At 31.9% G+C, this 10,315-nt stretch overlaps 1 protein-coding gene across 1 annotated transcript; it reads left to right on the forward strand.

Annotated features, from left to right (window-relative positions):
- Positions 1-410: 410 nt before the first annotated feature.
- On the forward strand, positions 411-1,235 carry LOC123673261 (zinc finger BED domain-containing protein 4-like). The gene has a single exon (XM_045607736.1). The coding sequence runs from the start codon at positions 411-413 to the stop codon at positions 1,233-1,235; it is 825 nt and encodes a 274-aa protein (XP_045463692.1).
- The last annotated feature ends 9,080 nt before the right edge of the window (positions 1,236-10,315 follow it).

Here is a 10,315-nt window from a genome sequence, read left to right on the forward strand (position 1 = left end):
GTTTATCCATAATGTTATCGAATTTAACGATAACAGGTCGTGATTTTCCATTGTTTACTTCTTTCCCAATTCTATATGCACTCATATTGCTCGCAGATATGTTCGGAACAGCATTATTCAGAATGTTTAATGTTTTTAATGTTATGTTTTCTTGTTTTTCATCGGTGATTCCATGAATGCAGATGTTATTTACTTTCTCGTCCTGATATATATCATCAATAAATCTGATAGCTCGCGACGCCCTTAGGCATGCATCCGAGATTTTAGAAAAAAATAAAAAAAATTGTTGGTCATTTCAGAAGGAGCTCATCTGCTATGGCCAAATTATTTGAGCAGCAAGAACTTATAAAAATTGAACAAAAGAAAAGGTTTTTCAGGACGTCCTCACTAGATGGAATTCAACTTTTTATATGGTAGAAGGATTTGTTGATCTTGAGGATCCAATTAGAACTACCATGGCTCTAATAGATCATGATTTGCCAATTATATCTACAGAAGAATGGCAATTTTTCAAGGAATTGGTCGAAATATTGAAGCCATTGGAAGATGTCACTAGAGTAATGAGTGGTGAGAATTATTTAACAGGATCTTCTGTAATTATATTGTCTCACGGTTTATCTAGTGTCTACGCTGATCTAAACAAGAGGGAATTTTCGACAATTTCGAGAAGAGTTATTTTATCTTTATTAGAAGGAATAAATTCAAGATTGGGTGGTTTAGAGGGAAGCATGTCCTTGATTCTCTCCACTTTTTTGGACCCCAGATTCAAAAATATTGCTTTTTCCGCTGATAGCGTTGGAGAAAAAGCCAAGAGAATGGCAATTGGTGCTATCAGGGAAAAACTTAATGAAACCCCGAGGATTCAAGAAAATGAAAGGAATTCTGTCGAAAATATTGAAAGGAATTCAGTATGGGGTAATTTCGAAAGAAAAATTGCTACTCTCAGACCTTCAGGAACCGTCCAATCGAAAGTGTGGATAGTGGAAGTAAATCGTTATCTCGAAGAGCCTCCGATTCCTCGGAGAGAAAATCCTCTAATTTGGTGGAAAAATAAACAACACAACTTCCCAAATCTGGCAAAACTTGCGAGGGAAAAGTTAATAACTGTAGCAACTTCAGTTCCGTGTGAACGACTTTTTTCCAAATCGGAAATAGTGCTATCAGACAGAAGAAATAGATTATCGAATGATAAGGTGACAAAAATTTTATTTCTTCATATAAATAAAGAAAAATAGTAATAGTAGGTTTAATAGTACCTATCTGTATATTGTTTTGAATAAATTTTCATATTTTATTCCACCATTACATATTATATCATTTTCCATATCATTATGATTGTTATGTTTTTTTTATTCTTTTGTTAGTAAAATTTTTATATTAACTAGTCGTTTTTTATATTCCCCATATTTTTTTCGTATCAAATATGTTCAACTTCTTCTTTCCAAGAGAGGAACATTGTTAGGCTTTGTTAATGGAACTTATTTTGAAGCTGACCAAAAATTTATAGTGAAAGCAATATTATTAATAACTATAAATAAAATTCCTTCCGATTTTTTTTTCATTTTCATCTCATAAATATGGAAAATATTTCTCAAAAATTCATGTCATTGTGAATATTATTTTTTTACTCATTATTTCTTTCATATAATTAATCAGTCATTCGATTCATTGAATCTTTGGATATTTTGTTCACTTCAATTTGCAAATGATATGTTTCATTTCAACCATCACCGATAGATATAAATTTAAAGTAAATCTTCCTACCCACCACTCAGGTTACCTAAATGTATTATTGATTACTACCTACGTATAAAATGACTATCCTAATCTGTTATAATCATTCTGCACTTCTTCCCCAATTCCCTGTAAAAATGTAATTGAAAAACGAAGTAACGATGTAGAAACAGTTGATAAAAACAACTAACACCTGTTACCGAACGCCTCGTGACGTAAATCTATGCTCGTGACTCACGTTTCAGTTCCATCCATAGACCTATAATAACATGGACTGGCCCTCACGTGGCTTCTACTCGCTTCGCTCTGCGGCCTATCGAAGAGAGAGAGGTGTTGTGAAGGATGGAAGTAGAAAGGCAGAAAATGCGAATTTACTAAGGGAATAGCGCGTTTTCAATTTTTTTTTTGGAGAAATATCGAGTTTTTCGCATTACTTGATTATCAAAATAGCTAAATGGCTATGGGAATAAAGCGTTTTTAATTTTTTTAATGAGAAATATTGAGTAATTCGGATGGAAATAGTAATGAAATAGCTTGATATTGATATGGGAATAACACGCTTTTAATTTTCTTTTTACAAAAAAATATTGAGTTATTTGGATGAGAATAGTATTGAAATAGTTAAATGAATCGCATTTAAGAATTGTATGATACAGATTTTCATGTTATCTAAAATTTCTTTCAGAAAAAGGAGAATTTTATTGAGTGCTACCTGAAAGAAAATATTTTTTAATTTCTATTCCAGAGTTTTTAGATAGTTCAGTATATCAATAATATTATAGATAATTAAATTCATATTCGATATAATGTAACACTCAAAGTGTAACTGAGCTTAAGGAAATTCAAAATTTGTGATAAGTAAAAACACAACAGAAAATTTATGAAATTTTTAAAATTTTATATATTTTATCTTCTGAAAAAATAGCCCTAATATTTTTAGAAATAGACTGAGGAAATAGAATAGTGAGTGTTATTGGGAATGAAAGTGCCATATTTATCAAAGGACAAATTCAGCTTTACGTTCCAAAAGTATACATCTTCCTCTACTCTAACTGTTTAAAAAAGTACTGCAAATTTTATACATGGGTTTATTATATTACCTTTTATCATCAAATATGCAAGCACATATGGAAAAAAAACATATAATAAATATCAATATAATAAAATTATGATTAACATTTGACGAAGAGATTTGAATCAGGGCTTCGAAACTGGAATAACATGGTCAAAAATTCATAACTCCGTATCTATGAAGTGCAGGAATTTGCTGTATAGTATTCATTATTATTTTAGTAACACATGTTCTCAATTTCAAAATTGTATGATTCCTTCCTTCAAAACTTTGGTTCCATATAGAGATTGACATAATAGTCCTCTGTTTTGAAGTGATTACTACATATTACGGTTGTGGCAGAAGGTTTTTTGTCTTTACTCCATATTTCCATCACCCATCCAATTTAATTTCTCGGAAACCTGTGAAAATATTCAATAAAATAAACGATAAATCCCTTCTTGTTTTCTTACCTATGAAATGTCACGTCCAACCTTTTTTTGGATATACCAACACAATTATAAGCTACACACGAAGCAGAGATACTTAAAATCGTTTATTAGTACTAAAAAAAGCACCAGAACACCAACAAACACTCAGTAAATAGTTTAAAAATCAGTAATCACCACAAGAAAACACATACATAGTCAACTCAAGGTCATGTTTGAGAATGAAGAATTGAAGAAGAAATTTATGGAAGCTAAGAAAAAAACGAATTTGAACTCAAGCCAACTAGGATTTGTAGAAAAACATCCTATCTACATAAATCACGAGTTGACATCAGAAAATCAGCTTTTATTAAAAAATACAAGGGACTTCAAGAGACAGTATAATTATAAGTTTGCCTGGATATCACAAGGAAGAATTCTACTGAAGAAAACTGAAACAGGTAGAACTATTGAAATCAATACTGAAGAAGACCTTAATAAACTTATACAAAAAAACTAAAAAAACTCCCCAAAAACCCAGAAGATCAAAACATAAATATATTATACTACAATATAAGATCTTTAAAAGCAAAAAATAAAATAGATAACCTACGTCATTACATACATCAGCACAATTATCCTCATTTAATTATTTTAACTGAATCATGGCTCAGTGAAAAGGACAAAAATTTATACAGTATACAGGGCTACCGTGGAGAGTATGATTGTAGATCATCGCGAGGTGGTGGTGTTTCAATATTCATAAGAGCAGACCTACAATATAAGGCAGTTAAAACTCCGAAAATAAATAAAGCAAACATAATATGTATAGAGTTGCCAGGACTCGGTAAGCCAATATATGCGATTTATCGTGTCCCCAAAACTAAGTACATACCAAAATTCTTGGAAGATCTGGAAGAAATACTAGATGAGCACAAAAAAAATGGTAATAATTGGCGATATGAATGTCAACACCAGAAAAACCAATAGAAATACCAAATTATATAAGGACATACTAAACTTAAATTCATATGAAATAAAAAATTAAAAAATTACTAGAATAAAAAAAGATGGTACTGGCACGTTGATTGATCATGTCATAACACCCACAAATATCAATTGCAAAGTAAAGACCAAATCTACAGCAATATCCGACCATAAAAGCTTATATATAAGTATTAACCTGCCAACAAACGTGAACATTGTCAAGTCAAAAAAGATTGTCTATAAAACTGATAATGAAAAATTTAAAAAAACAGTTCACACATTGCTACAAGAAAAACCACCAGAAAGCATTGACGAGTTGATAGGTCTTCTGAGTGAAGCTAAAAGCACATGCACAATGAAAAGAAAGTTAATAATAAAAAATAATAACTGGTGGTACAATTCTACCATACATAAAAACATTATGAGAAGAGACAGCCTATACAAAAGAATGAAGAAGTTTCCATACAACCCCAGACATCAGCCTAGCTATGAAATCCAAAGAAAAAAAGAAAACAATCTGATAAGACATCAAAAGAAAAAATACTTCAGTGAAAAATTGCAAGGAATTGGAAATAACACAAGAAAACTATGGTCTGCAATAAATGAAATCCTACCAGTGAGCAACAAAACTAGCAAATTTAGTATATAAAGGAAAAACATACAAAAATGCAAGTCAAAAAGCAAATTTATTCAACAGATTTTTCATCCATGCAGCTGAACAAACTATAAGAGTAAACAAAAATAAAACAAAATTTGATGAAGTTGACCAAGACCAGTCACTCTATATGGGAAGATATGATGAAAAAGAACTCACAAACATAGTGATATCACTGAAGAAAAACACCTCACCAGGTCCTGACAATATAAGTACAAGAGATCTGATTGCTTTGTACCTCATTATTAAAGACCATCTATTATTTCTGGTGAATAAGAGTATAAAGAGTATAAAGAGTGGAATTTTTCCAAGATTATGTAAGATCGCTAGAATAACACCTGTGTTTAAAAAAGGGAATAAGGAAGAACCGGCTAACTATAGGCCAATATCAAATACTTCAATATTTGCTAAGATAATAGAAAAATTAATGAAAAAAAGATTAGCGAAATTTCTAGAAATATCTAAACATCAATATGGATTCCAGGAAAAAAGTTCAACAGAAGGTGCTGCAATTGATGTCATCGAACACATATTACAAAAACTCGACGAAAAAAAAAAAGTCGTAGGTGTTTTTATTGATCTGCATAAAGCATTTGATACAATCGACATAGCTATCTTACTGAAAAAATTGAAGAGAATAGGAATACAAGGAAAAGCTTTCAAACTGTTTCAGTCCTTCCTTACCGAAAGAAAACAATATGTGGTTGTTGAAGGTAATAAGAGTACTTATAAGAAAATCAGAACTGGAGTTCCGCAGGGCACAGTGCTCGGACCACTTCTCTACCTAATATATGTTGAAAATATTGTCAAATCAGGTTTACTGAGTGAAGTTTTCATGTTTGCGGATGACACAGTCATCATATATAGCGCAAACAATATAAGTACTCTGGAGGAAATGGTCAATAGGGATATGCAGAAGTACAGTGAATGGTTGAATTCGAATAAACTTGTCATCAATGAAGAAAAAACTGTATACATCCTGTTTAAGAATAAAACAAATAGCTACAACATCCATCCACATCTGTTTATTAATGGTAAGAAATCATAGAAGAGACATTGAAATGGATGCACATGTGGATAGGATCATAGACAAACTTTCGCCATTGGTGTCGAAGCTTTATCATTTACAGCCATACCTTGACGAGAGGACAAGTAAAAATATATACTATGCCTATTTTCATTCAGTGCTCAGCTATTTATCGGTAATATGGTCAAACTCGTCAAAATTTAACCTAAAAAGATTACAGAGATTACAAAATAAAATAATAAAAAGACTTCACCACCTTCCCTATGAATATCCAACCAAAAAATTATATAAAAATTATCAATACATGAAGCTGGACAAACTGATCAAATTACAACAGTGCAAACTCATATATAAGCTAGAAAACAATCATATAAAGAGTCAAAATCTATTGAAGAAAGTCCAAAATATGACCAACCGAGAAACAAGGCAAAACAATTCATACTACTTATATAGAGCAAATACTGAAAGTCGAAGGAGGGGTCCCATATATGCCAGCTTGACAACTTTTAATAGCATGCCAGGTCATATCAAGAATTCATTAAAGTGTACACTAAATAATTTCAAAAACTTAGTTATAAGTCAACTATAATAACAACATAATTGTTGAATGATAGTTGTATTACAATAAATAAAATACAATCAGTTCAGAAAACTGTTATGCCTATAAACTTTCATCCTTGTCACAATACACCGATATCAATGGTCTCTCTCTAACGCCCAGTCCATGTTATTATAGGTCTATGGTTCCATCCGTCAAAGTTCGGTGCAGCTACGCCGTGACTATCACTACGTTACTGAGGAACCGGTTACTTTACGTTTTTGGAACGGGCGACAACGCTCCTATAAGTCCTATAAAATACCGCTCCAAAATCGCGGTATTGAAATACCGTCCCATCCAGTGTGACCATCTATAGTAGAAATCTACTATTATAGTAGATTTCGGGCCACCCATGGTAGATAAATTTTTCATAGTAGATTATAGTAGATTTCTGATTTGTTTGTCTGTTAGATACTAGATGGCACTATTCGCAATGAGTTTCAAAATTTGAAACCACCAAAACTCTGGCTCAGCCAACATCGAAAAATATTCGCACATTTCGAAATTTGCCAAGCAAATGCTATGTTTGCCATTGCTTAATGTTAAATGCGAAAGAATATTTTCCGAAATCAATAGAATAAAAACAAAAGATAGGAATAGATTCATGAACATAAATGTTGCTTCGATTCTAAAGAAGGATTAAAGGAAGCTGGTGAATATAGCGAATTTACTCCAGATTCATAAAAGTTGAATATGATGAATAAAAATACACTTTATAAAAATATGAAACTTTCTGAGATAAATGGTTAGTTAAATGTAGGTATGTACTTTTTTCAATTTTAGGTAGACAACGTTATTTTATTGATTTTCTAACTATACTATATATATTTTTTATTATATGTTGTATTTTTGTATATATTTTAATATGTGTATATATTTTAGATATTATTTTTACACTGTTAAATGTATAGGGGCCAATAATATGTTATGATACATAAATGCACATTATGTTATAATGCTATGAATAAACCCGTTATTTATTTATTTTATATTTGAATCAGTATTTTGTCAGTTTTAAATATCATTTATAAATGCCTACAAATATAGATATGCGCATGCGCAAAGCTGATAGTAGATTTTAGTAGATTTCTATCATCCTCGTAGTAGATTCGCTTTTTGAAAGATGGTCACACTGGTCCCATCCCTACATTTAGGTATTCCAGTCGCAATGGAGCCGTGGACAGTTCAACATCGCGTGTTTACGTACGATTCTTATGTAAGAAACAATGATTCAGTGGTAGCGGCTCAGCGTGATTTTCGCATTCATTTTAACGTAGGACGGCATGGAGCTGTACCTACCCGACCAACGATTATGAAATATATATCATTTAACCTGTAACGTGTATCTCAAAAACTAGAGCTGATAGAAAAAATCTGGTGGCATTTTTGGAATCAGCACATTAAAAACATCTAAAATCAGATGTTAGATTTCTGGCACCAAATTTTTTTTTTCATTTTGTTGGCCTAGGTTACAAGTTTTCGGACCACAGGCAACATTATGGCAAAAAACCACCAGGCGCTACACGAACAGTGAGGACTCCGGAGAACATTGAAAGAGTGAGAACAGCAATGATTACGAGTCCTGGTCGTTCAGCTCGACGGCACGCACCTTCATTACACATGGGACGTGAGTCGGTCCGAAAAATTTTGAAACTAGACCTCAAGTTTTAATTCGGAAGATTTGAAGGAGGCAATTCGTGAAGAGGTGGCACTAATCACCGAGGAGACACTACAGCTAGTATGGCAGAGCTTCCTCAACAGAATTGAAAACTGCATCATAGAAGACGGCCGTTACCTTCCTGACATTATTTTTGCAAGTTAAATTAAATGGCATATCTGAGATGTCTAAAAACCAGGTGTATGAACTGATTAGCTTTTGTTTTTCCAATTTTGAAAATATTAGTTAAGCTTCGTTATGTCAACTGTAGGTAGCGCTATCAACAAATTAAGATTCTTGTTAAATAACAAGAATCTTAATTATTTATGAGTTTTGTGCCATTATGTACCTATATGTATATCTTTCATTATAGTTATGATCTATGGAAGTAATTCTTGTAATTGAAATACCAATAAACTCTCTCTCTATTACAAATATTTGAATTAATTCCAGTAAACGGTTCGTGTTTTGTTTCACGACTTTGCACGATCATACTCGGTTACACATCGCTTTGGATTGGTCAGTATCGGGTTTTAATTAATGTATCCAATCAAAACAACGGAAAAAAGATCGAAATGACAAATATGACATTGCGGTGCCGCCACGAACTAAAACTAATATTTTCAATTTGGTCGAATGTCATTGCATTCAAAATTTGACGAGTGCATTCACCATGTTTTTAGACATCTTAGGCATATCCTAATAAACATGTCAGAAAAGTAAATAAATTTTTTGTTTAAAAAATTAACACCGTTTTGCTGTTTTCAAAATGTAAATACTTCCCGTGGTTACCCTGTATTAAGCTCGAAGTACCCCCAATATTTGCTAGCTTTCAGCTACATTTTCTAACAAAATTATTAATTTTCACCGAAATGTATTATTTTTGAATGAATGAAATTTTTATCCTACTACACCTCTGCTAAGCGGAAATGTGAGTCGGCCATATTCACATACCCTTCTGATCATCAGTTTTGGGACGTTATGCTCCCTCCTGTTTATTCCATACTGTAAAATTCTATGGTTCAGTGTTAGTAATAACACAGTATAGGAACTATATAGTTCCTATACTTTGGTAATAACACCGTATAGAAACACATATGTGGTAATAACAGAGATATATGGGGTAGGTACTCCATATCTCTGGGTTTTGCCAAGTGTTCCCAACTGCTGAGAATTTTCACTTTTTAGGGCATTTCAGCACCAGAAAGGGTTTTTTTTTCAAATCATTGAATTGAGGGAATTTTGTCTTTTGTAAATTTCAATAATTTTATTTATGATAGCCTGTTTTTTTGTGATGTCATTTAAAAGAAACACAATATGTTCGTTGTTTTTGTTTATACCTTGTTAATAAGGTAATTCGACAATTTTTGGCAATATTAGAGGTAAAGGGAATTTTTGCTGTAAAAAAACATCAAATGGAGAATTTTTGGAATTCGTGGAGGGAATTGTCATTTCAAAAGGTTGGAAATACTGGTTTCAAGCATCAAGTAAATGGAACTATAACTTAATGTTTCCCTTTATATTAATAAGAATATAGGTTCTTGTAGCTTATAAACTGATTCATGAACAAAATCATGAGTTACACAGAATTTTATCGGAATTAAATCCCTATTGAACTTCTTTTCCGAATACCAGGTTCACCCACAAAATAAATCTGTTTAACATGACATAACAAAGTAACAGAGTTAAATTATCAACGTGCTCCTTTGTTCTCTATGTTTTTGAAAAATAATTCTCGGAAATATAGATAAGTATAAAATAAAATATAAAAAACAAGGAGAATTTTTTATATTTAGTGATATCAGATGTCTTGCATTACGTATTTCGTTCTTCAGAATCATCAGGCACTGACGGTACGAGAACTGTTCAAATCAGGAAGAACAGTGACTATATCAGTAATAAGTAGTGTTTTCTACAATTTAACTTTTGCTGCTTGAATGTATAAAGCTTAATACAGAAGGATATTTGAATTTCTTTTGGAATCTCAAATAACTCTCTGGACACTTTCAAATTGCAACGAAAGAGTGAATTTCGAAGAGGCAGTAAATATATATGGAATATATTGATAGGACATAACCTTAAAAATTAGTTGGGATAAATGTTTAATTTTTCAAGGTTGGCAGCTCTTTAATCAAGCCAGAAATAAGCTCCAAAAAATTTTAAAAAACATTTTATTTA

This window comes from Harmonia axyridis, chromosome 2 (genome assembly GCF_914767665.1).
Source record: "Harmonia axyridis chromosome 2, icHarAxyr1.1, whole genome shotgun sequence".
Taxonomy (NCBI): Eukaryota; Metazoa; Arthropoda; class Insecta; order Coleoptera; family Coccinellidae; genus Harmonia; species Harmonia axyridis.

What these genes read in the sequence shown, in the direction of transcription:
- LOC123673261 (XM_045607736.1), top strand. Translation starts at nt 411, where the DNA reads ATGGTAGAAGGATTTGTTGATCTTGAGGATCCAATTAGAACTACCATG.